The 25,983-nt window shown below is 41.3% G+C and overlaps 1 protein-coding gene across 3 annotated transcripts in view; it reads left to right on the top strand.

The window, feature by feature from the left end:
- Positions 1-14,776, top strand: part of TMUB2 (transmembrane and ubiquitin like domain containing 2) — a 50,755-nt gene extending 35,979 nt beyond the window's left edge. For all 3 annotated transcript variants that reach the window (XM_053700052.1, XM_053700055.1, XM_053700048.1), the window contains exon 3: positions 13,006-14,776. In XM_053700052.1, coding sequence (XP_053556027.1) covers positions 13,006-13,369 — 364 coding nt within the window. In that variant the 3' untranslated portion in view covers positions 13,370-14,776. The remainder of the gene's footprint in view (positions 1-13,005) is intronic.
- Positions 14,777-25,983: the final 11,207 nt, after the last annotated feature.

Here is a 25,983-nt window from a genome sequence, read left to right as displayed (position 1 = left end):
AAAAACTGAAATAAGGGGGCAGTCTGCTGAGGCTTAGATACAAGGTAATCACAGAGGTAAAAAGTGTATTTATATAACTGTGTTGGTTATGCAAAACTGGGGAATTGGTAATTAAGGGATTATCTAGCTTTTAAAACAACAAAAAATCTGGTGTTGACTGTCCCTTTAATTAATATCCAGTTGAATGTATCAGTAATTTCTTTGCTATAGACCCTTGTTCTAGGTAGCAATGGCAATCAATAGTGGCACTGAGACAATTCAGATGTAATTGTCATTGCTTCCTATAGCAAGGGTCGATAGCAAAGAAATGACTGCCACATGTGCATCCGCGAGCGGAAACGATTTACTCTTAATTTTTAATACGAGCGCTACCCGACACGTGCAAAAAACTTATTTCTAGCGGAGTTAGCACTCAAGCGGGAGCGTTAAATACTGCTTCACTTGTAATCTGGTCTTTAAATTGATTTGGCTTAATATGGGGCGGAATTTCTTAAGATGCATATACAAACTGTGATTAAATGCGGCCGCAGAAAAAAATAAAATATTGTTTTGAATAGGGTGCATTCCTTGATATATCGTAAACATGAATTATGCTCATATTTTTTAGTGAAAATGTTTCTGCAGCCTTGTCCCTGCATTGTCCTGCAGGAATATAACTATTTTCTTCAACAAATACAGGGAAAAAGGCTTCCCAGCATCGCTGACAATTAGAACCTAGATTATGGTTTCATTACTATACACCAGTAATTCTCAGCAGAGGTGTCAATATAAAATGAAGGCTGATGTGCAGTGTTCCTTATAATGTATTTGTCTGTGGCATTATGCAAACAGCTGAAATGTGTGCTTTATACAAAGCTCCTAAATGAACAAATAACATATGCAAACAATATAAATACACGTTGCATACAGAGACTAAAGGTTATATGTAGTACTTAAACGTTTGTAAGTTATGTATTGAGTATAAAAAATACATATTGCCAAGTAAATGTAGTATACAGAAACGCTTAAAATGTGAACACTGGTATCTTTGAGTTAACAATGTTTTTATATTAGGATTATATTGAGCAAGTTATTGGGGTATAATAAAGTTAAATAAATCATTATTTCTTCTGTTATGTGTGATCAGTCCACGGGTCATCATTACTTCTGGGATATAACTCCTCCCCAACAGGAAATGCAAGAGGATTCACCCAGCAGAGCTGCATATAGCTCCTCCCCTCTACGTCAGTCCCAGTCATTCTCTTGCACCCAACGACTAGATAGGATGTGTGAGAGGACTATGGTGATTATACTTAGTTTTTATGACTTCAATCAAAAGTTTGTTATTTTAAAATAGCACCGGAGCGTGTTATTACTTCTCTGGCAGAGTTTGAGGAAGAATCTGTCAGAGTTTTTTACTATGATTTTAACCGGAGTAGTTAAGATCATATTGCTGTTCTCGGCCATCTGAGGGAGGTAAAGGCTTCAGATCAGGGGACAGCGGGCAGAGGAATCTGCATTGAGGTATGTAGCAGTTTTTATTTTCTGAATGGAATTGATGAGAAAATCCTGCCATACCGTTAAAATGACATGTATGTATACACTTCAGTATTCTGGGGATGGTATTTCACCGGAACTACTCTGTTAAAGGTCACTAATCCTTTTTAATAACTATTTATCATGTTAAACGTTTTTGCTGGAATGTAGAATCGTTTACATTGCTGAGGTACTGTGTGAATAAATATCTGGGCATTATTTTCCACTTGGCAGTTTTTCTCCAACATAGGTGTGTCCGGTCCACGGCGTCATCCTTACTTGTGGGATATTCTCTTCCCCAACAGGAAATGGCAAAGAGCCCAGCAAAGCTGGTCACATGATCCCTCCTAGGCTCCGCCTACCCCAGTCATTCTCTTTGCCGTTGTACAGGCAACATCTCCACGGAGATGGCTTAGAGTTTTTTAGTGTTTAACTGTAGTTTTTCATTATTCAATCAAGAGTTTGTTATTTTCAAATAGTGCTGGTACGTACTATTTACTCAGAAACAGAAAAGAGATGAAGAATTCTGTTTGTATGAGGAAAATGATTTTAGCAACCGTAACTAAAATCCATGGCTGTTCCACACAGGACTGTTGAGAGCAATTAACTTCAGTTGGGGGAACAGTTTGCAGTCCCTTGCTGCTTGAGGTATGACACATTCTAACAAGACGATGTAATGCTGGAAGCTGTCATTTTCCCTATGGGATCCGGTAAGCCATGTTTATTACGATTGTAAATAAGGGCTTCACAAGGGCTTATTTAAACTGTAGACTTTTTCTGGGCTAAATCGATTGATTATTAACACATATTTAGCCTTGAGGAATCATTTTATCTGGGTATTTTGATATAATAATATCGGCAGGCACTGTTTTAGACACCTTATTCTTTAGGGGCTTTCCCAAAGCATAGGCAGAGTCTCATTTTCGCGCCGGTATGGCGCACTTGTTTTTGAGGACAGCATGGCATGCAGCTGCATGTGTGTGGAGCTCTGATACATAGAAAGGTCTTTCTGAAGGCATCATTTGGTATCGTATTCCCCTTTGGGCTTGGTTGGGTCTCAGCAAAGCAGATTCCAGGGACTGTAAAGGGGTTAAATATAAAAACGGCTCCGGTTCCGTTATTTTAAGGGTTAAAGCTTCCAAATTTGGTGTGCAATACTTTTAAGGCTTTAAGACACTGTGGTGAAATTTTGGTGAATTTTGAACAATTCCTTCATACTTTTTCGCAATTGCAGTAATAAAGTGTGTTTAGTTTAAAATTTAAAGTGACAGTAACGGTTTTATTTTAAAACGTTTTTTGTGCTTTGTTATCAAGTTTATGCCTGTTTAACATGTCTGAACTACCAGATAGATTGTGTTCTGACTGTGGGGAAACCAAGGTTCATTCTCATTTAACTATATGTATTTTATGTCAGTTCTACTTCAATCTGTTCATAGTTCCCAAAAAAGAGGGAACGTTCAGACCAATCTTAGATCTCAAGATCTTGAACAAGTTTCTCAAGGTTCCATCGTTCAAGATGGAAACCATTCGAACACTTCTTCCTTCCATCCAGGAAGGTCAATTCATGACCAAGGTGGATTTCAAGGATGCGTATCTACATATTCCTATCCACAAGGAACATCATCGGTTCCTAAGGTTTGAATTCCTGGACAAGCATTTCCAGTTCGTGGCGTTTTCTTTCGGATTAGCCACTGCTCCTAGGATTTTCTCATAGGTACTAGGGCCCCTTCTGGCGGTGCTAAGACCAAGGGGCATTGCTGTAGTACCTTACTTGGACGACATTCTGATTCGTGCGTCGTCCCTTCCTCAAGTAAAGGCTCACACGGACATTGTCCTGGCCTTTCTCAGATCTCACGGATGGAAAGTGAACGTGGAAAAGAGTTCTCTATCTCCGTCAACGAGGGTTCCCTTCTTGGGAACTATAATAGACTCCTTAGAAATGAGGGTTTTTCTGACAGAAGCCAGAAAAACAAAACTTCTAGACTCTTGTCGGATACTTCATTCCGTTCCTCTTCCTTCCATAGCGCAGTGCATGGAAGTGATAGGTTTGATGGTAGCGGCAATGGACATAGTTCCTTTTGTGCGCATTCATCTAAGACCATTACAACTGTTCCTGCTCAGTCAGTGGAATGGGGACTATTCAGACTTATCTCCGAAGATACAAGTAAATCAGAGGACCAGAGACTCATTCCGTTGGTGGCTGTCCCTGGACAACCTGTCACAAGGGATGACCTTCCGCAGACCAGAGTGGGTCATTGTCACGACCGACGCCAGTCTGATGGGCTGGGGCGCGGTCTGGGGATCCCTGAAAGCTCAGGGTCTTTGGTCTCGGGTAGAATCTCTTCTACCGATAAATATTCTGGAACTGAGAGCGATATTCGATGCTCTCAAAGCTTGGCCTCAGCTAGCGAGGGCCAAGTTCATACATCAACCATCAGGGGGGAACAAGGAGTTCCCTAGCGATGGACGAAGTGACCAAAATCATTCTATGGGCGGAGTCTCACTCCTGCCACCTGTCTGCTATCCACATCCCAGGAGTGGAAAATTGGGAAGCGGATTTTCTGAGTCGTCAGACATTGCATCCGGGGGAGTGGGAACTCCATCCGGAAATCTTTGCCCAAGTCACTCAACCGTGGGGCATTCCAGACATGGATCTGATGGCCTCTCGTCAGAACTTCAGAGTTCCTTACTACGGGTACAGATCCAGGGATCCCAAGGCGGCTCTAGTGGATGCACTAGTAGCACCTTGGACCTTCAAACTAGCTTATGTGTTCCCGCCGTTTCCTCTCATCCCCAGGCTGGTAGCCAGGATCAATCAGGAGAGGGCGTCGGTGATTTTGATAGCTCCTGCGTGGCCACGCAGGACTTGGTATACAGATCTGGTGAATATGTCATCGGCTCCACCATGGAAGCTACCTTTGAGACGAGACCTTCTTGTTCTAGGTCCGTTCGACCCACTCCAGCTGACTGCTTGGAGATTGAACGCTTGATCTTATCAAAGCGAGGGTTCTCAGATTCTGTTATTAATACTCTTGTTCAGGCCTGAAAGCCTGTAACCAGAAAATTACCACATAATTTGGTATATCTGTTGGTGTGAATCTGCAGGATTCCCTTGGGACAAGGTTAAGATTCCTAAGAGTCTATCCTTCCTTCGAGAAGGATTGGAAAAAGGATTATCTGCAAGTTCCTTGATGGGACAGATTTCTGCCTTGTCTGTGTTACTTCACAAAAAGCTGGCAGCTGTGCCAGATGTTCTAGCCTTTGTTCAGGCTCTGGTTAGAATCAAACCTGTTTACAAAATTTTGACTCCTCCTTGGAGTCTCAACCTAGTTCTTTCAGTTCTTCAGGGGGTTCCGTTTGAACCCTTACATTCCGTTGATAAAAGTTGTTTCTAACAAAAACATTAACCAGGAGATAGTTGTGCCTTCTTTGTGTCCTAATCCAGTTTCAAAGAAGGAACGTTTGTTGCACAACTTGGATGTAGTTCGTGCTCTCAAATTTTACTTAGCAGCTACTAAGGATTTCAGACAAACTTTGTCTTTGTTTGTTGTTTATTCTGGTAAATGGAGAGGTCAAAAAGCAACTTCTACCTCTCTCTCCTTCTGGATTAAAAGCATTATCCGATTGGCTTATGAGACTGCCGGACGGCAGCCTCCTGAAAGAATCACAGCTCACTCCACTAGGGCTGTGGCTTCCACATGGGCCTTCAAGAACGAGGCTTCTGTTGATCAGATATGTAAGGCAGCGACTTGGTCTTCACTGCACACTTTTTCTAAATTTTACAAATTTGATACTTTTGCTTCTTCTGAGGCTATTTTTGGGAGAAAGGTTTTGCAAACCGTGGTGCCTTCCATTTAGGTGACCTGATTTGCTCCCTCCCTTCATCCGTGTCCTAAAGCTTTGGTATTGGTTCCCACAAGTAAGGATGACGCCGTGGACCGGACACACCTATGTTGGAGAAAACAGAATTTATGTTTACCTGATAAATTACTTTCTCCAACGGTGTGTCCGGTCCACGGCCCGCCCTGGTTTTTTTAATCAGGTCTGATAATTTATTTTCTTTAACTACAGTCACCACGGTAACATATGGTTTCTCCTATGCAAATATTCCTCCTTTCCGTCGGTCGAATGACTGGGGTAGGCGGAGCCTAGGAGGGATCATGTGACCAGCTTTGCTGGGCTCTTTGCCATTTCCTGTTGGGGAAGAGAATATCCCACAAGTAAGGATGACGCCGTGGACCGGACACACCGTTGGAGAAAGTAATTTATCAGGTAAACATAAATTCTGTTTTTTGCTTTATTTGTGACAGTTTCGTTTCTCTTCACTGCTGTGTGGGAGAGGGAGGGGCCGTTTTGGCGCTCTTTGCTACGCATCAAAAAATACCAGTCAGTTACTTTTATTTTTCCTGCATGATCCGGTTCATCTCTGATAGATCTCAGGGGTCTTCAAACTTCTTTGAAGGGAGGTAAATTCTCTCAGCAGAGCTGTGAGAATTCTTATAGTGACTGTGAATAAAAACGTTGCTTTGTATTTTTTATGTCAAATTTAATTATTGTTATTTTACTAATGGGAACAAACCTTTGCTAAAAGTTTTGTTGTTTTAAAGTTTGATGCTATAACTGTTTTTCAGTTCACTATTTCAACTGTCATTTAATCGTTAGTACCTCTTTGAGGCACAGTACGTTTTTTTGCTAAAAAAGATTATAACCAAGTTGTAAGTTTTTTGCTAGTGTGTTAAACATGTCTGACTCAGAGGAAGATATCTGTGTCATTTGTTCCAATGCCAAGGTGGAGCCCAATAGAAATTTATGTACTAACTGTATTGATGCTACTTTAAATAAAAGTCAATCTGTACAATGTGAACAAATTTCACCAAACAGCGAGGGGAGAGTTATGCCGACTAACTCGCCTCACGCGGCAGTACCTGCATCTCCCGCCCGGGAGGTGCGTGATATTTTGGCGCCTAGTACATCTGGGCGGCCATTACAGATAACATTACAAGATATGGCTACTGTTATGACTGAAGTTTTGTCTAAATTACCAGAACTAAGAGGCAAGCGTGATCACTCTGGGGTGAGAACAGAGTGCGCTGACAATGCTAGGGCCATGTCTGATACTGCGTCACAGCTCGCAGAGCATGAGGACGGAGAGCTTCATTCTGTGGGTGACGGTTCTGATCCAAACAGATTGGACTCAGATATTTCAAATTTTAAATTTAAATTGGAGAACCTCCGTGTATTACTAGGGGAGGTCTTAGCAGCTCTCAACGATTGTAACACCGTTGCAATACCAGAGAAACTGTGTAGGTTGGATAAATACTTTGCGGTACCGGCGAGTACTGACGTTTTTCCTATACCTAAGAGACTAACTGAAATTGTTACTAAGGAGTGGGATAGACCCGGTGTGCCGTTCTCACCCCCTCCAATATTTAGAAAGATGTTTCCAATAGACGCCACCACTCGGGACTTATGGCAAACGGTCCCCAAGGTGGAGGGAGCAGTTTCTACTTTAGCTAAGCGTACCACTATCCCGGTGGAGGATAGCTGTGCTTTCTCAGATCCAATGGATAAAAAATTAGAGGGTTACCTTAAGAAAATGTTTGTTCAACAAGGTTTTATATTACAACCCCTGGCATGTATCGCGCCGATTACGGCTGCGGCAGCATTTTGGATTGAGTCGCTTGAAGAGAACCTTAGTTCATCTACGCTAGACGACATTACGGACAGGCTTAGAGTCCTTAAACTAGCTAATTCCTTCATTTCGGAGGCCGTAGTACATTTAACCAAACTTACGGCTAAGAACTCAGGATTCGCCATACAGGCACGTAGGGCGCTGTGGCTAAAATCCTGGTCAGCTGATGTTACTTCTAAGTCCAAATTACTTAATATACCTTTCAAGGGGCAGTCTTTATTTGGGCCCGGTTTGAAAGAGATTATCGCTGACATTACAGGAGGTAAGGGCCACGCCCTACCTCAAGACAAAGCCAAAGCTAAGGCTAGACAGTCTAATTTTCGTCCCTTTCGGAACTTTAAAACAGGAGCAGCATCAACCTCCACTGCACCAAAACAGGAAGGAGCTGTTGCTCGTTACAGGCAAGGCTGGAAGCCTAACCAGTCCTGGAACAAGAGCAAGCAGGCCAGGAAACCTGCTGCTGCCCCAAAGACAGCATGAACCGAGAGCCCCCGATCCGGGACCGGATCTAGTGGGGGGCAGACTCTCTCTCTTCGCCCAGGCCTGGGCAAGAGATGTTCAGGATCCCTGGGCTCTAGAGATCATATCGCAGGGATACCTTCTAGACTTCAAATTATCTCCCCCAAGAGGGAGATTTCATCTGTCAAGGTTGTCAACAAACCAGATAAAGAGAGAAGCGTTTCTACGCTGCGTACAAGATCTGTTATTAATGGGAGTGATCCATCCGGTTCCGCGGTCGGAACAAGGACAAGGGTTCTACTCAAACCTGTTTGTGGTTCCCAAAAAAGAGGGAACTTTCAGGCCAATCTTAGATTTAAAGACTCTAAACAAATTCCTAAGAGTTCCATCGTTCAAAATGGAAACTATTCGGACAATCTTACCCATGATCCAAGAGGGTCAGTACATGACCACAGTGGATTTAAAGGATGCTTACCTTCACATACCGATCCACAAAGATCATCACCGGTATCTAAGGTTTGCCTTCTTAGACAGGCACTACCAGTTTGTAGCTCTTCCATTCGGATTGGCTACGGCTCCAAGAATCTTCACAAAGGTTCTGGGTGCCCTTCTAGCGGTACTAAGACCGCGAGGGATTTCGGTAGCTCCGTACCTAGACGACATTCTAATTCAAGCTTCAAGCTTTCAAACTGCCAAGTCTCATACAGAGTTAGTTCTGGCATTTCTAAGGTCGCATGGATGGAAAGTGAACGAAAAGAAGAGTTCTCTCTTTCCTCTCACAAGAGTTCCATTCTTGGGGACTCTTATAGATTCTGTAGAAATGAAGATTTACCTGACAGAAGACAGGTTAACAAAGCTTCAAAATGCATGCCGCGTCCTTCATTCCGTTCAACACCCGTCAGTAGCTCAATGCATGGAGGTGATCGGCTTAATGGTAGCGGCAATGGACATAGTACCTTTTGCACGCCTACACCTCAGACCGCTGCAATTATGCATGCTAAGTCAGTGGAATGGGGATTACTCAGATTTGTCCCCTACTCTGAATCTGAATCAAGAGACCAGAAATTCTCTTCTATGGTGGCTTTATCGGCCACACCTGTCCAGGGGGATGCCATTCAGCAGGCCAGACTGGACAATTGTAACAACAGACGCCAGCCTACTAGGTTGGGGCGCTGTCTGGAATTCTCTGAAGGCTCAGGGACTATGGAATCAGGAGGAGAGTCTCCTTCCAATAAACATTCTGGAATTGAGAGCAGTTCTCAATGCCCTTCTGGCTTGGCCCCAGTTAACAACTCGGGGGTTCATCAGGTTTCAGTCGGACAACATCACGACTGTAGCTTACATCAACCATCAGGGAGGGACAAGAAGCTCCCTAGCAATGATGGAAGTATCAAAGATAATTCACTGGGCAGAGTCTCACTCTTGCCACCTGTCAGCAATCCACATCCCGGGAGTGGAGAACTGGGAGGCGGATTTCTTGAGTCGCCAGACTTTTCATCCGGGGGAGTGGGAACTTCATCCGGAGGTCTTTGCCCAAATACTTCGACGTTGGGGCAAACCAGAGATAGATCTCATGGCGTCTCGCCAGAACGCCAAACTTCCTCGCTACGGGTCCAGATCCAGGGATCCGGGAGCAGTTCTGATAGATGCTTTGACAGCACCTTGGAACTTCAGGATGGCTTATGTGTTTCCACCCTTCCCGCTGCTTCCTCGATTGATTGCCAAAATCAAACAGGAGAGAGCATCAGTAATTCTAATAGCACCTGCATGGCCACGCAGGACTTGGTATGCAGATCTAGTGGACATGTCATCCTGTCCGCCTTGGTCTCTACCTCTAAGACAGGACCTTCTGATACAGGGTCCATTCAAACATCAAAATCTAACTTCTCTGAAGCTGACTGCTTGGAAATTGAACGCTTGATTTTATCAAAACGTGGTTTTTCTGAGTCGGTTATTGATACCCTAATTCAGGCTAGGAAGCCTGTTACCAGAAGGATTTACCATAAAATATGGCGGAAATAACTATACTGGTGCGAATCCAAAGGTTACTCCTGGAGTAAGGTTAGGATCGCTAGGATACTGTCTTTTCTACAAGAAGGTTTAGAAAAGGGTTTATCAGCTAGTTCGTTAAAGGGACAGATTTCAGCTCTGTCCATCTTGTTACACAGACGTCTGTCAGAAAATCCAGACGTCCAGTCCTTTTGTCAGGCTTTAGCTAGGATCAAGCCTGTGTTTAAAGCTGTTGCTCCACCATGGAGTTTAAACTTAGTTCTTAACGTTTTACAGGGTGTTCCGTTTGAACCCCTTCATTCCATTGATATAAAAATGTTATCTTGGAAAGTTCTGTTTTTAATGGCTATTTCCTCGGCTCGAAGAGTCTCTGAGTTATCAGCCTTACATTGTGATTCCCCTTATCTGATTTTTCACTCAGACAAGGTAGTTCTGCGTACTAAACCTGGGTTCTTACCTAAGGTAGTCACTAACAGGAACATCAATCAAGAGATTGTTGTCCCATCCTTGTGTCCAAATCCTTCTTCAAAGAAGGAACGTCTTTTACACAATCTGGATGTAGTTCGTGCCCTCAAGTTCTACTTGCAGGCAACTAAAGATTTTCGCCAAACTTCTTCCTTGTTTGTCGTTTACTCTGGACAGAGGAGAGGTCAAAAAGCTTCTGCTACCTCTCTCTCTTTTTGGCTTCGTAACGTAATACGTTTAGCCTATGAGACTGCTGGGCAGCAGCCTCCTGAAAGAATTACAGCTCACTCCACTAGAGCTGTGGCTTCCACTTGGGCCTTTAAGAATGAGGCCTCTGTTGAACAGATTTGCAAGGCTGCAACTTGGTCTTCACTTCATACTTTTTCCAAATTTTACAAATTTGACACTTTTGCTTCTTCGGAGGCTATTTTTGGGAGAAAGGTTCTTCAGGCAGTGGTTCCTTCTGTATAATGAGCCTGCCTTTCCCTCCCGTCATCCGTGTACTTTTGCTTTGGTATTGGTATCCCAGAAGTAATGATGACCCGTGGACTGATCACACATAACAGAAGAAAACATAATTTATGCTTACCTGATAAATTCCTTTCTTCTGTTGTGTGATCAGTCCACGGCCCGCCCTGTTTTTAAGGCAGGTAAATATCTTTTAAATTATACTCCAGTCACCACTTCACCCTTGGTTACTCCTTTCTCGTTGATTCTTGGTCGAATGACTGGGACTGACGTAGAGGGGAGGAGCTATATGCAGCTCTGCTGGGTGAATCCTCTTGCATTTCCTGTTGGGGAGGAGTTATATCCCAGAAGTAATGATGACCCGTGGACTGATCACACAACAGAAGAAAGGAATTTATCAGGTAAGCATAAATTATGTTTTCACAAAATTAAGAAGAATGTCCCAAAACAAGAAAAGTCTGAAAACCACTGCTGTCAGTATATGGCAACTATAGAAGTCATCAAAGGACATTTGTAAACTACACTAGTTACTATACACAGAGTTAAAGGGACAGTCTGCTCCAGATTTATTTTTGTTTAGAAAGATAGATAATCCCTTTGTTTTCAATTATCCAGTTTTGCATAGCCAAAATGGTTATAATAATGGTACAGTCTAGTCCAAAATAAGCGTTCATGATTCAGATAGGGCATGTAAATTTAAACAACTTTCCAATTTACTTTTTTCACCAATTTTGCTTTGTTCTCTTGGTATTCTTAGTTAAAAGCTAAACCTAGGAGGTTCATATGCTAATTTCTTAGACCTTAAAGGCCGCCTCTTATCTGAATGCATTTTGACAGTTTTTCACCACTAGAGAGCGTTAGTTCATGTGTGTCATATAGATAACACTGTGCTCATGCACGTGGAGTTAACTAGGAATCAGCACTGATTAGCTAAAATGCAAGTCTGTCAAAAGAACTGAAATAAGGGGGCAGTTTGCAGAGGCTTAGTTACAAGGTAATCACAAAGCTCTGTTGGTTATGCAAAACTAGGGAATGGGTAATTAAGGGATTATCTATCTTTTAAAACAATAAAAATTCTGGTGTAGACTGTCCCTTTAATATACTTTTTACCTCTGTGATTACCTTGTATTAAGCCTCTGCAGACTGCCCCCTTATTTTAGTTTTTTTGACAGACATGCATTTTAGCCAATCAGTGCTGACTCCTAGGTAACTCCACGTGCATGAGCCCAATGTTATCTATATGGCACGCAAGAACTAAAGCCCTCTAGCTGTGAAAAACTGTCAAAATACCCTGAGATAAGAGGCAGCTTTCAAGGGCTTAGAAATTAGCATATGAATACCAAGAGAACAAAGAAAATTTGATGATAAAAGTAAATTGGAAAGTTGTTTAAAATTGCATGCCGTATCTGAATCATTATATTTACTTTCACTAGACTGTCCCTTTTAAAGCAACATCACATTTCAAAATGCTCATTTTATATCCTTACTTTAATCCCTTTATATAACACCAAAAAAAATCCTGTACAGATGTTATCTTTTATAAACTCAACATAACCCTCTTGATCAGAGCCTCAACTTTCCATGGACTCTGATTACTTGAAGTGTTGTATGTGAGCCTGTTTAACAGGGGTACTAAACTGCTGTAATTCAAGCCTCAGTATGCTTGTACGGAACAGACACTCTGACCCTTCCGCATTGGAAAATCTCTTATCCAATGGAACAGCCCTCTTACACAGATACTAATTAACAGCACTTGATGTTAACCACATGGCTTCCAAAATAGCTGCATTGTATTGCACATAATGAATTGCAGCAATCTTTGTTAACCATAGAGTGGGGGTTAAAAGACATGCGTTTAAACAAGCTGTGTAGCCACTATGATCAGATATCTGCACTGTGAGGGCAGGCAAAGGTGAGGAGCTGACTCGCTATGTTCTGCATCTCTTCACTTTCAAACAGTAGTGCCAGGCCACCTCTTCCTTCAGACATGCTGCATTTTCTGCAGTGACATTGCAGATCTCAGCATGTTCTGCCTTGGGGATTTTCACGGGCGGATTGATAGTTGAAACCTTGATAAATTGAGCCAAGAGTCTTTAAAAATCCTCCCACGACACTGAAAGTAAAAAGAAACAAAAATATCTAAAATTACCCCTCATTTGAAGGTTTCAGGAGAAATTGTAATTTGTTAACCTCTAGAAAAGTCAAATGGTTAGGGAAGCATGGTAGAGACAATGAGGGATAGAAGAAACCAGATGAGGATGAAGTGAACATAGCAGTGAGAGGAAATGTATCTTTATATTATGTTTCAAATCCACATCCTGTCTTTTTTGATTTTCTGTTTCATCCTTGGAATATTAACACATTGCCATCCTCCCTCTTGTTTTTCCTCTTTACAGTAAATACTTTCCTGGTCAGGAACTTCAGATGAAGCTCATCTTCCAAGGCCAACTTCTCCACGACTCATCACAGACCTTGCGTTCCCTTCACATCAAAGACAACTGTGTCATTCACTGCCATCGCTCTCAGGCCACTGCCCCTTCTTCCCCAGCAAGACCAGAATCAGGAGGGACAACCCCAGAAAATGCTGGTCTCACAACCCCAATTGGAAACCTAATGATCCCTCTCTTTGTGATAATGCTTGCATTGATCTGGTACTTTAGAATCAACTACCGCCAGTTTTTCACAGCTCCTGCTACAGTGTCTCTAGTTGGTGTTACAGTCTTCTTTAGCTTCCTTGTCTTTGGAATGTATGGGCGATAAGGATTATTGAGGGCTGTGATTGACATGAACAGAGGCAAGAGGGGACAAAATATTCAATTTATATATTTCCATATTGTCTGGGATAAACAAAGTTGCCTGTCTGGGAGTTATTAGGTTCCATCCTAAAATGTTCATTACTGGAAAGGATCAGTTTTAAGTTAATCCCATTGGGCTGGCAATGTTTAATGGGTTCATTGGACTATGTTAAGTTGCTGCAGGGTCACAGCTTATTCTTGAAGGTTAAGGACACAATCTGAGTGTTGAGGTTGTTTTACATACTGCTTAGAAGCTCCAGAAGGATGGGATTATGGCCGATGCCACCAAGGCAAATATAATTGTTGTGTTTGGGGAAAATGTTACATAGGGTTGCCATGACTCTTCAATAACTCAGAATGCCTTCTGCCTATACTCTCTTTTAAAAAGTTTACATTGGTAGGTCTAATCTGGAATATTACTTGTGGAGGTTGTGCAAAGACAGACATCTAGGAATTACATGGGATTATAAATTGTTTTATCATATAATACAAAAACACCATAATTTGCTATTTTCCGGAGAGTATTACACTACTTCACAACAGTTGCATGTAGTCATAACATTTTAATGTAAAACTATATGGGCTCTCTAAGGTTGTTCAATATAAATATTTGCAAATGTTAGCTATAATAGCATAGATCATATTGGTTTTCATGCCCCATTATCTGTTAATCACAAGGTATTTGTTCTTCTGAGATGTATTGCAGGTAGGACATAGGCCAGACTTTATATTTGAAATATTATCTTCCAACCAATTGCCCTGAGATGGAAACAACAGAGCAAGACTCATATGATCCCACAAATTGCTCCAAAGATGAGAAGCATAAACTATTAGCCCTACTTGTTGAACTTTCCTTGAGTAAACGTGAATCAAAAAAAGTCATTTAAACTTCTGGGTTATTTGTATAAATTGGAAGCTGCATTTGGTGTCATCATTCATTACTCAACTCAGAAATATGAGAAAGGGAGAAGATTCACAAGGATTTTGAATAACAACATGCAAGAAAAGTTTAGAAAAATAAATATATATATATACATAATGTAACAGACAAAATTATTTAAAAATTAGTAGCCGGGCACGGAATCCATTCATGGAAATATATCCTGTTGTTTTGTTTGGGGGTGGGGGTTTTGTTGAAAAAAAGGGATTTTGGGGTCAGGAATACAATTTTAGGTGCTTTCTTGTTCATGGGAATTTTTCACCCCGATGTAGACATGAACCAACAAGCTATTCTCTTAACTGAATTAAAGGCGTAATCACCTAATTAATTTGCACATAGCCAAAGATGAATTTCCTTATGGCATTTTGATTGTTCAGTTTATTTGACAGTAAATTGAAAATTCACATATACATCATAAAAGGTTAAATTTAACTCTTCTTTTATCTTTTTGCTTCTGAATACACTCAAAGTAGGACATTCTACAAATTTCTTCTTTTTTAATTTCACAAGTCAATTATTTTCACAAATATATTTCTATTTGTAAATATCCCGAGTTCAGTATATACCCCAAAACCAGGTAAACATTTAAAAAAAGAAAAGGCTTATTAGTGCAGTTTCAGGGGAGGTCTAAGAAGTTGTAACTGCCTTTAAAGGGACATGAAACCCAAAATATTTATTTTGGGATTTAGATAGAGCATACCTTTTTAAACAACTTTCCAATGTACTTGTTTTATCTAGTTTGTTTCATTCTCTTGGTTTTCTTTGTTGAAAAGTGTATCTAGATAGATTCAGGAGCTGCAAGCTAGCTGCTGATTGGTGTCTGCACATATATGCCGCTTGTGATTGGCATACCATTGTGTTCACCAAGTGCATTGTTGCTCCTTAAAGAAAGGATGCCAAAAGAATAAAGCTAAATTTCTAATAGAAGAAATTGAGAAAAATGTTTACAATTGTATGCTTTTTCTAAATCATAAAAGAAAATGTTTGGGATATCATATCCCCTTAATTCCACAGGTCAAGAAGCCTGCTGCGAAGCATCCTTTATCTGCAGGGTTCTAAGCTTAATAAAGCATTCTATTACAAATGGTGCATATGTGGATTTAAGGCTTAGATTTTTTAGGTGTCAGCTTTCCTACATTAAGAAAAGAAAATACTATCTTAACAAGGGAAATGCATATTATACTCTCCTAATGGGACATTACATTTAAAAAATGTACTCAGGCAAGAAGCTGATAAGAGTGTGTTGTAGTCAAAGCAACAGGAACACTCTTTCAATTGGGATTGTCTCTCTTTCTGCTACTGCCTCTTGTTTACATAGTTTTTCTATTGCCAATACTGCAGTATTGTAGTCTTTACTCTAGGTGTCCGTTTCAACAGGCAACATCAAAATAAAGGTAAAATAGCCTTTGTAAACAATTTAATACACTCTTGCTAGTAAAATGAATCATTGAGAACACATTAAAGAAGAAAAAATATATAGAATAGAATCTGGTTTACGAAAAGTTGTAATACATTTTACATGACCTCTTTTAGATGTGATTCATGTTCCCTTAAAAGAACATACAAGAAGCCTTTGACATTTATAGCATACATTCCAGCACACCTACGTTTGCAAAAGTGTCTTTTGGAAAAAAAATGTCACTTTAGTGATAACATTTCTTATATATGCAAAAATCCATTGCTGTCTGCCCTTGAAACAAGCACCTGTAGAAGATGCACATACCTGTATTGCTGTAATGGTGGCACTAGAAAAGTTAAACAGTGATGATTTGTTAACCAAACATTTTTGCAAACATTAGTATTGTAATAGATACTGGCTACCCCGACTGGGTAGCTCCGCCAAAAAGTGTCCTTCCTATACCTGGAACATGCCGCTATATAGCGGAGAAAAGTGATTATAGCGGAGCCCACCCAAATGACTAGACAGACTAGTATTCAGGTGAAACACAAAGAACAAATTTATTGTGGAAACACACTGTTTTTATACACAAACTGATCAAGATAAAGAGCCTTATCAGATCCCCAGATCTCCTGCCATTCCTGCCCTGTCAGACAGGCTGGCGCCCCCCATAGTGTCCATTGTCCAATAGAGTCCCAATGGTACAGTGGTGGCTATTCCGGGGTGATCCCGGGGCAGCGGCGGCACTTCCAGTGTGTCGTTGGAAAGCCCTCTGTCCCCAGATGCCACAGTCCAAAAAGCGACGTGATCAGTGACTGGGGGCCGGAGCTACGGGTGATCAAACATACACCGGGAAGGCCAAGGGGTTGTAGGTGGGTCCGAAACCCCCGGTTCCCAAGGGCAATCACCCCACCTCTTGCCCTTCCTAGGAGGTACCAATCCCCAAAAGAGTGGAGCTCTGGGGAGAAGGCAGCTGGAGCGACCTGGTGTGAGTGACAGCAGTTATTCGGGGAGGCGCGGCTGGCCAGTAGTTCCAGGAGGCCGGCCGGAGAGGGACTAGGCGGTCAGAGAATCAGCTCCTCTGTGAGGATGTACAAAACACAAGAATGAACAAAACAAAGCGTCTGGGAGATCTCGAAAGCTCTCCAAAGTCCAAATCCGGTGAGAAAAGGTGAGGGGCTAGGTAGTAAGGGGTGGAGGTTTAACCTTGGCTGCCTGATATCTGTGACAAGTATGTAGCACAGGGGTGGGCAGACTTTTGTAAGGCAAGGGCTACCTGTAATTTTATTCCAAGTGACGTGGTCACCTAACTAAAAAAGAAACACCAGTCGCTGGCTGAAAATTTTATTTTTGCCACAAATAGTGCAGCTTTAAATATCAGCCTGCACTCTTTAATAATAAATACAGCCGCGCTCTTTACTTACTGCAAGAGCTCTCTCTTTACGTCATGACAGGACCATCAAGCAACCCTATCTGTGTACCGCACAATCAAGACAACTCGAGTTTAGGGCTCGCGGTGTAGTCAAGCCTGGAACACATGGGAAACCCACAGCTCAGGTACAACGTTGACAATGAAGTATTCTCAACCAATCATAGACAGACTCATTCTACCGAGCAGCATCTCAGACTGGCGCATGAAGAGTTTGTACTATGGACTGACCGCTCTTGAGACAAAAAGTAGGAGAGTTTGGGACAGGCAGTAACCAAAGCTGGGGCAGCAAATTCAGCTACAGCCGCGTCCTGCATGCTGAAGTACAAATAGCGCCGTCATAGACTCATAGCCGATTTCAAAAGTCTGCATAAAAGAAACATTTCTCATATTTACAGTGACGAGACTCTTCACTCATAATCTAGATGTGTGAGAAATGTTTATCTTATTATACAGACTTTTGAAATCTAGGTGGTCACCTCAAAATTCACTTGCGGTCCACTGGTAGACCGCGATCTACCTCTTGCCCACCCCTGATGTAGCATATCTACCTATAATGGGGGTTTTAATGTACAGAGGCCACATAGCTACATAAAAAATACATAAGGGCTGTGTTGTGGCCCCTTAGGTTGCACAACATTTTGCAAAATGACATGGTATGTTATTTTTCCCATCATCAGGAGAAGCAGAATCCAAATTTTTCTCAGTACAAAGTGTATGTGACATTTCTTTCATACAGGCGGTGAGAGTCCACTATCCATTACTCCTGGGAATTACTCTTCTTTAGAACTAGGAGGAGGCAAATATTCCCAAACCACAAGAGCCCTATAAAACCCCTCACACATACCGCCGTCTTTACTTTGCTTCAGCTGGAGGGTTTTTCAGTCTATATTGAGGCCCGGTTTCCCCTCAGAGTACAGTGTTTGTCAGATGGATGTATATGGGGTATGGTTTGTGATTTATTTTTTTCACCTTAATGGGATATTTTTCATAAACCTTCCATAATTGGTCACAGGGACTTTTATTTTGCATCCGTCTATAAATCTACAATATACTCCTATTCCATAACCTCTGCTGATATGTTTCAGTACTGGTTTGGCTGTCTGCTGCGTATTTGCTGGTGGATGAGTGTCTATTGGTAATTATCATGTATTTAAAGGGACACTGAACCCAATTTCTTTTCTTTAGTGATTCAGATAGAGCATGACATTTTAAGCAACTTTCTAATTTACTCCTATAATCAAATTTTCTTCATTCTCTTGGTATCTTTATTTGAAATGCAAGAATATAAGTTTAGATGCTGGCCCATTTTTGGTGAACAACCCTGGGTTGTTCTTGCTGATTGGTGGATAAATTAATCCACCAATAAAAAAGTGCTGTCTGGGGTCTGAACAAAAAAAAAAAAGCTTAGATGACTTATTTTTCAAATAAAGATAGCAAGAGAACGAAGAAAAATTGATAATAGGAATAAATTTGAAAGCTGCTTAAAATGTCATGCTGTATCAGAATAACAAAAAAATTTGGGTTCAGTGTCCCTTTAACATTTTAGACACTATAGCTATGTTATGGGCACTTTTTTAGTTTGTATGTGTGTGTGTGTGTATATATATATATATATATTTGCTAATATATCTTGCTGTTTTGCAACACGTCACTTGTTTTTGCCTGCTTAGTTTAAATATTGCGTGTCAGCTTGTTAATTAACGTGCGTATTGGTTGTATACGTCAGGTTAGCGCAGGTCCCTTTAGTTTTTCTATAGTTCTGTCATGCATCGGCCAGTTTACGCACGTCGGGTTAGTGCACGTTTGTCCTTGGCTATGCGCTCATCAGATTTTTGCTGTGCTAAATTCCTTTAACCTGTTATTTTTTGTGTGCGTTATTTCTTTCTGATGAGCGTTATCTGCCCCTCGGATTTTATGTTAATGTCTCCTGCTTTGTTCAGCTTAGCGCACATTGTACAGTATAAAGGGAACAAGATAAAAAAGTAAGGTTTATTACCAAATACAGTGAGTGCTAGAAGGATCTAAAGAGTATACTAAAAAAAAACATTGGTCTATTCTACAAACTGATGAGGATTTAAACATTAATTTTGGGAGACTACCCACTCATGACAGCCAAGAGGGCACCTAACCTGAGTGACAGTTTAGTAAATAGTTTTTATACTAAACCCTCTGCAGCCCTCAATTGGTTATAACAGACTAAAAATGAACCAGTGTGTTATCCCTGCAAATGTTGTAAGGCCTGTAACGATATACAAAAAGCTAGATTTTTTGTTTCTAAGACAGAATGTATTTACAAAATCAGGGCTACAATTACCTCCAGGACAGGTGGTTTAATTTACCTTGCAAAATATGTCTGTTCCCTTTTCTACGTGGGTAAAACTACAAGGGCTTTACGTGATCAAACATTAGAACATCTGCATGATATAGAGAAAGAAGAAAAAACACTTTGAAAATTTTCATAATTCCTCACCTAAAACTTTTAGTCTGATAGGGATTGAGAAAGTAAAATTAGGTACAAGGGGTGGCAACCTCGATAAAATCCTTCTGCAACATGAGAGTTGATGGATATTTAATCTAGAAACCCTGTACCCAGGAGGGCTAAATTAAGAACTTTTGTTTTCACCATTTCTGTAATGGGGATTTCAACAAATGTTGCTATTTAAGCCAGCCCTAGTCAATGCTGGAATACAAGCCCAGACGAAGTCACAAGGTGAAACGATCATTGGCGTTCTCTATTGGTTCCCTGTCCTGAACGTCCATCACAGCACGGCAAGTTGAAAGGGGAATAACATTCTCAGCGACTGCAGAGTCTTGACATAACTGGTGCAAATCAGGTTCTTTTTTGGCTTCTTTATTACCCGCTTTCACTTTACCGTTAATACAGCATTTGGTTTTCAGGTTTTAGCGTACCGGAAGCACTCCGACTTCTCAGCTGTACGGATTGGCGGTTCTAACTGCTAGACCTACAGCGTAAGTAGAAGAGCTTTACCTGTTAGTACAGTCCTCTGCTTACGGTTATTGAGCGTGGTAGATCTTGAGGCTTAAGTATACCTGGCAAACGTAGTTTGCAGCACGATGTCTCCTGCAATCCACTCTCTATATGAATAATCGCTGACAATGCCGGATTAAAGTTTTACTACTGAATCACTGTTTTCAGTACTCTTCCAATACACACAAATTGGATCAGTATTTCTGGATATAGCAGCTCTTTGATTTCCACGGCCAGGCTGTGAGACATTATTACAGGACATTCGATGTGATTATTATGGATGGACTGTTATTTTTCAGAACACATCTTTGACAAGGGGACTTTTTGTTTTATGTTTATTTTTTGTTTGTAATTATGTACAATACTTGATTCTCTATAAATGGGATTTTTCTCTGTTTATCATACATTGACACATAATAAATTCTTGTGAAATTGAAATCTACTCTTTTTTTGTTGATTTTTATCAGTGTGGATGACTGTACTTTAGGTATAGCCATCTTTTCAATTGATTCTGTTATGCGGCAAGAGTGCTACTTATAAGTACTATTTTTCTTTTTTGCATTTAACTATTTGATATTTACTTAAGCACCGGTCCATATGGGACTTTTTGCCTACACTTTAAATACCAGTGCCTTGTACATGTTTATTTTTTTAGCGCACATTGTACCTGTGTGTTTATTTAAAACGCTATTTAGGAGGGGGTAAGTGATTTACATTCCCCAAGAGCTTATTAAGGGGGTTATAGTGTTTATTGGATTTCTTTGCCATATGCTATAATGGAGCAGTCTGATTTTGCCTCTAAATCTACCCAAGAAACTGAGTCCCATGAACACCTTTCTACCATTATTAGGTGTGCTTTTTGTAAAAAAAAAAAAAAGTTGAATAGCCTTTTTAGCTCATTTATGTGACTCATATTTAGAATTATTAATGCAATCCGACCAACCTGATGCCGTTTCTTTGCGTATTAACGCACCTTCTCTTTGTTCATTACAGGAGAATACAGAAATAGTTTCACCTATTGTGATTTTTTTTTTTATCAAGGCTGCAGTATCCGAGATGCTGGCTGCTCTCCGCCTACAAACAAGCATAAAAGGTCAGTTCATATTTTACCTACAAGTTCTATGTGCATACTGTTATGTCTTTAGATGATGGTTTCCTCTGGTGATGAGGAATCCTCAACTGATATCAAGTCTGATATTTCCTCTTTTTTTATTGTTTAAAGTTGAGCATATTCATTTTCTTTTAAAGGTAATTTTAATTACTTTAGGGGTTAAAGATAAAGTTTGTGATGATAAGCCTTGTAATCGTTTAAATTCAATTTTTAGGACTGTTGTTAAACTCGCTGAGATTTCTCCTATTCCTGATGCTGTCTCTGACATGATTTCTAGGGAATGGTCTAAGCCAGGTAATGCATTTACTCCTTCTGCAAGGTTCAAAAAGTTATATCCTGTACCTGCTGCTAATATTGATTTGTGGGAAACAGTTCCCAAGAATGATGTGGCCATTTCCACTCTGGCTAAACGTACTACTATTCCTTTGGAAGACATTACTTCTTTTAAAGACCATTTAGAAAGAAAGTTAGTTAGTCTTTTGAAAGAAGGGCCTTTTTACAAGCAGGATGTGGCTGCAGCTTCTTCCTACTGGTTGTCTAGTCTTTCAGAATATTATTCTGATGACTCTGCTAGTGCAAATCTTTTGGGTTTAGTCAAGAGTGCTGATTATTTTATTTGTAATATACTGTATTTGATATTATGAAGATTAATGTCAAAAGCATTTCTTTGTCAGTTTTTGCCAGGAGAGCCTTATGGCTTAAATCCTGGTCTGCTGATATGGTGTAAAAAAATGTTATCTCTTTCCTTTCAGAGAAAGAAGTTGTTTGGTTCTGATTTAGATTATATAATATCTACTGTTACTAGATGTAATGGGGCTTTCTCCAACATAGGTGTGTCCGGTCCACGGCGTCATCCTTACTTGTGGGATATTCTCTTCCCCAACAGGAAATGGCAAAGAGCCCAGCAAAGCTGGTCACATGATCCCTCCTAGGCTCCGCCTACCCCAGTCATTCTCTTTGCCGTTGTACAGGCAACATCTCCACGGAGATGGCTTAGAGTTTTTTAGTGTTTAACTGTAGTTTTTATTATTCAATCAAGAGTTTGTTATTTTAAAATAGTGCTGGTATGTACTATTTACTCTGAAACAGAAAAGAGATGAAGATTTCTGTTTGTAAGAGGAAAATGATTTTAGCAACCGTTACTAAAATCCATGGCTGTTCCACACAGGACTGTTGAGAGGAATTAACTTCAGTTGGGGGAACAGTGAGCAGTCTTTTGCTGCTTGAGGTATGACACATTCTAACAAGACGATGTAATGCTGGAAGCTGTCATTTTCCCTATGGGATCCGGTAAGCCATGTTTTTTCAGCAAGTAAATAAGGGCTTCACAAGGGCTTATTAAGACTGTAGACTTTTTCTGGGCTAAATCGATTCATATATTACACATATTTAGCCTTGAGGAATCATTTAATCTGGGTATTTTGATAAAATAATATCGGCAGGCACTGTTTTAGACACCTTATTCTTAGGGGCTTTCCCTAATCATAGGCAGAGCCTCATTTTCGCGCCGGTATTGCGCACTTGTTTTTGAGAGGCATGACATGCAGTCGCATGTGTGAGGAGCTCTGATACGTAGAAAAGACTTTCTGAAGGCATCATTTGGTATCGTATTCCCCTTTGGGCTTGGTTGGGTCTCAGCAAAGCAGATACCAGGGACTGTAAAGGGGTTAAAGATAAAAAAAGGCTCCGGTTCCGTTAATTTAAGGGTTAAAGCTTCCAAATTTGGTGTGCAATACTTTTAAGGCTTTAAGACACTGTGGTGAAATTTTGGTGCATTTTGAACAATTCCTTCATACTTTTTCGCAATTGCAGTAATAAAGTGTGTTCAGTTTAAAATTTAAAGTGACAGTAACGGTTTTATTTTAAAACGTTTTTTGTACTTTGTTATCAAGTTTATGCCTGTTTAACATGTCTGAACTACCAGATAGACTGTGTTCTGAATGTGGGGAAGCCAGGGTTCCTTCTCATTTAAATAAATGTGATTTATGTGACACTGAAAATGATGCCCAAGATGATTCCTCAAGTGAGGGGAGTAAGCATGGTACTGCATCATTCCCTCCTTCGTCTACACGAGTCTTGCCCACTCAGGAGGCCCCTAGTACATCTAGCGCGCCAATACTCCTTACTATGCAACAATTAACGGCTGTAATGGATAATTCTATCAAAAACATTTTATCCAAAATGCCCACTTATCAGCGTAAGCGCGACTGCTCTGTTTTAGATACTGAAGAGCATGAGGACGCTGATGATAATGGTTCTGAAATGCCCCTACACCAGTCTGAGGGGGCCAGGGAGGTTTTGTCTGAGGGAGAAATTTCAGATTCAGGGAAAATTTCTCAACAAGCTGAACCCGATGTGATTACATTTAAATTTAAGTTGGAACATCTCCGCGCTCTGCTTAAGGAGGTATTATCCACTCTGGATGATTGTGAGAATTTGATCATTCCAGAGAAACTATGTAAAATGGACAAGTTCCTAGAGGTCCCGGGGCTCCCAGAAGCTTTTCCTATACCCAAGCGGGTGGCGGACATTGTAAATAAAGAATGGGAAAGGCCCGGTATACCTTTCGTCCCTCCCCCCATATTTAAAAAATTGTTTCCTATGGTCGACCCCAGAAAGGACTTATGGCAGACAGTCCCCAAGGTCGAGGGAGCGGTTTCTACTTTAAACAAACGCACCACTATACCCATAGAAGATAGTTGTGCTTTCAAAGATCCTATGGATAAAAAATTAGAAGGTTTGCTTAAAAAGATGTTTGTTCAGCAAGGTTACCTTCTACAACCAATTTCATGCATTGTCCCTGTCACTACAGCCGCGTGTTTCTGGTTCGATGAACTAGTTAAAGCGATCGATAGTGATTCTCCTCCTTATGAGGAGATTATGGACAGAATCCGTGCTCTCAAATTGGCTAATTCTTTCACCCTAGACGCCACTTTGCAATTGGCTAGGTTAGCGGCGAAAAATTCTGGGTTTGCTATTGTGGCGCGCAGAGCGCTTTGGTTGAAATCTTGGTCAGCGGATGCGTCTTCCAAGAACAAACTACTTAACATTCCTTTCAAGGGGAAAACGCTGTTTGGCCCTGACTTGAAAGAGATTATCTCTGATATCACTGGGGGTAAGGGCCACGCCCTTCCTCAGGATAGGTCTTTCAAGGCCAAAAATAAACCTAATTTTCGTCCCTTTCGTAGAAACGGACCAGCCCCAAGTGCTACGTCCTCTAAACAAGAGGGTAATACTTCTCAAGCCAAGCCAGCCTGGAGACCAATGCAAGGCTGGAACAAGGGAAAGCAGGCCAAGAAACCTGCCACTGCTACCAAGACAGCATGAAATGTTGGCCCCCGATCCGGGACCGGATCTGGTGGGGGGCAGACTCTCTCTCTTCGCTCAGGCTTGGGCAAGAGATGTTCTGGATCCTTGGGCACTAGAAATAGTCTCCCAAGGTTATCTTCTGGAATTCAAGGGGCTTCCCCCAAGGGGGAGGTTCCACAGGTCTCAATTGTCTTCAGACCACATAAAAAGACAGGCATTCTTACATTGTGTAGAAGACCTGCTAAAAATGGGAGTGATTCATCCTGTTCCATTAGGAGAACAAGGGATGGGGTTCTACTCCAATCTGTTCATAGTTCCCAAAAATGAGGGAACGTTCAGGCCAATCTTAGATCTCAAGATCTTAAACAAGTTTCTCAAGGTTCCATCGTTCAAGATGGAAACCATTCGAACAATTCTTCCTTCCATCCAGGAAGGTCAATTCATGACCACGGTGGATTTAAAGGATGCGTATCTACATATTCCTATCCACAAGGAACATCATCGGTTCCTAAGGTTCGCATTCCTGGACAAGCATTACCAGTTCGTGGCGCTTCCCTTCGGATTAGCCACTGCTCCAAGGATTTTCACAAAGGTACTAGGGTCCCTTCTAGCGGTGCTAAGACCAAGGGGCATTGCAGTAGTACCTTACTTGGACGACATTCTGATTCAAGCGTCGTCCCTTCCTCAAGCAAAGGCTCACACGGACATAGTCCTGGCCTTTCTCAGATCTCACGGATGGAAAGTGAACGTGGAAAAGAGTTCTCTATCTCCGTCGACAAGGGTTCCCTTCTTGGGAACAATTATAGACTCCTTAGAAATGAGGATTTTTCTGACAAAGGCCAGAAAAACAAAACTTCTAAACTCTTGTCGGACACTTCATTCCGTTCCTCTTCCTTCCATAGCGCAGTGCATGGAAGTAATAGGTTTGATGGTAGCGGCAATGGACATAGTTCCTTTTGCGCGCATTCATCTAAGACCATTACAACTGTGCATGCTCAGTCAGTGGAATGGGGACTATACAGACTTGTCTCCGAAGATACAAGTAAATCAGAGGACCAGAGACTCACTCCGTTGGTGGCTGTCCCTGGACAACCTGTCACAAGGGATGACCTTCCGCAGACCAGAGTGGGTCATTGTCACGACCGACGCCAGTCTGATGGGCTGGGGCGCGGTCTGGGGATCCCTGAAAGCTCAGGGTCTTTGGTCTCGGGAAGAATCTCTTCTACCGATAAATATTCTGGAACTGAGAGCGATATTCAATGCTCTCAAGGCTTGGCCTCAGCTAGCGAAGGCCAAGTTCATACGGTTTCAATCAGACAACATGACGACTGTTGCGTACATCAACCATCAGGGGGGAACAAGGAGTTCCCTGGCGATGGAAGAAGTGACCAAAATCATT

Source organism: Bombina bombina, chromosome 1, assembly GCF_027579735.1.
Source record: "Bombina bombina isolate aBomBom1 chromosome 1, aBomBom1.pri, whole genome shotgun sequence".
Taxonomy (NCBI): Eukaryota; Metazoa; Chordata; class Amphibia; order Anura; family Bombinatoridae; genus Bombina; species Bombina bombina.
The sequence above is the reverse complement of the archived record's forward strand: the minus strand, read 5'-3'. Positions and strand labels throughout refer to the sequence as shown.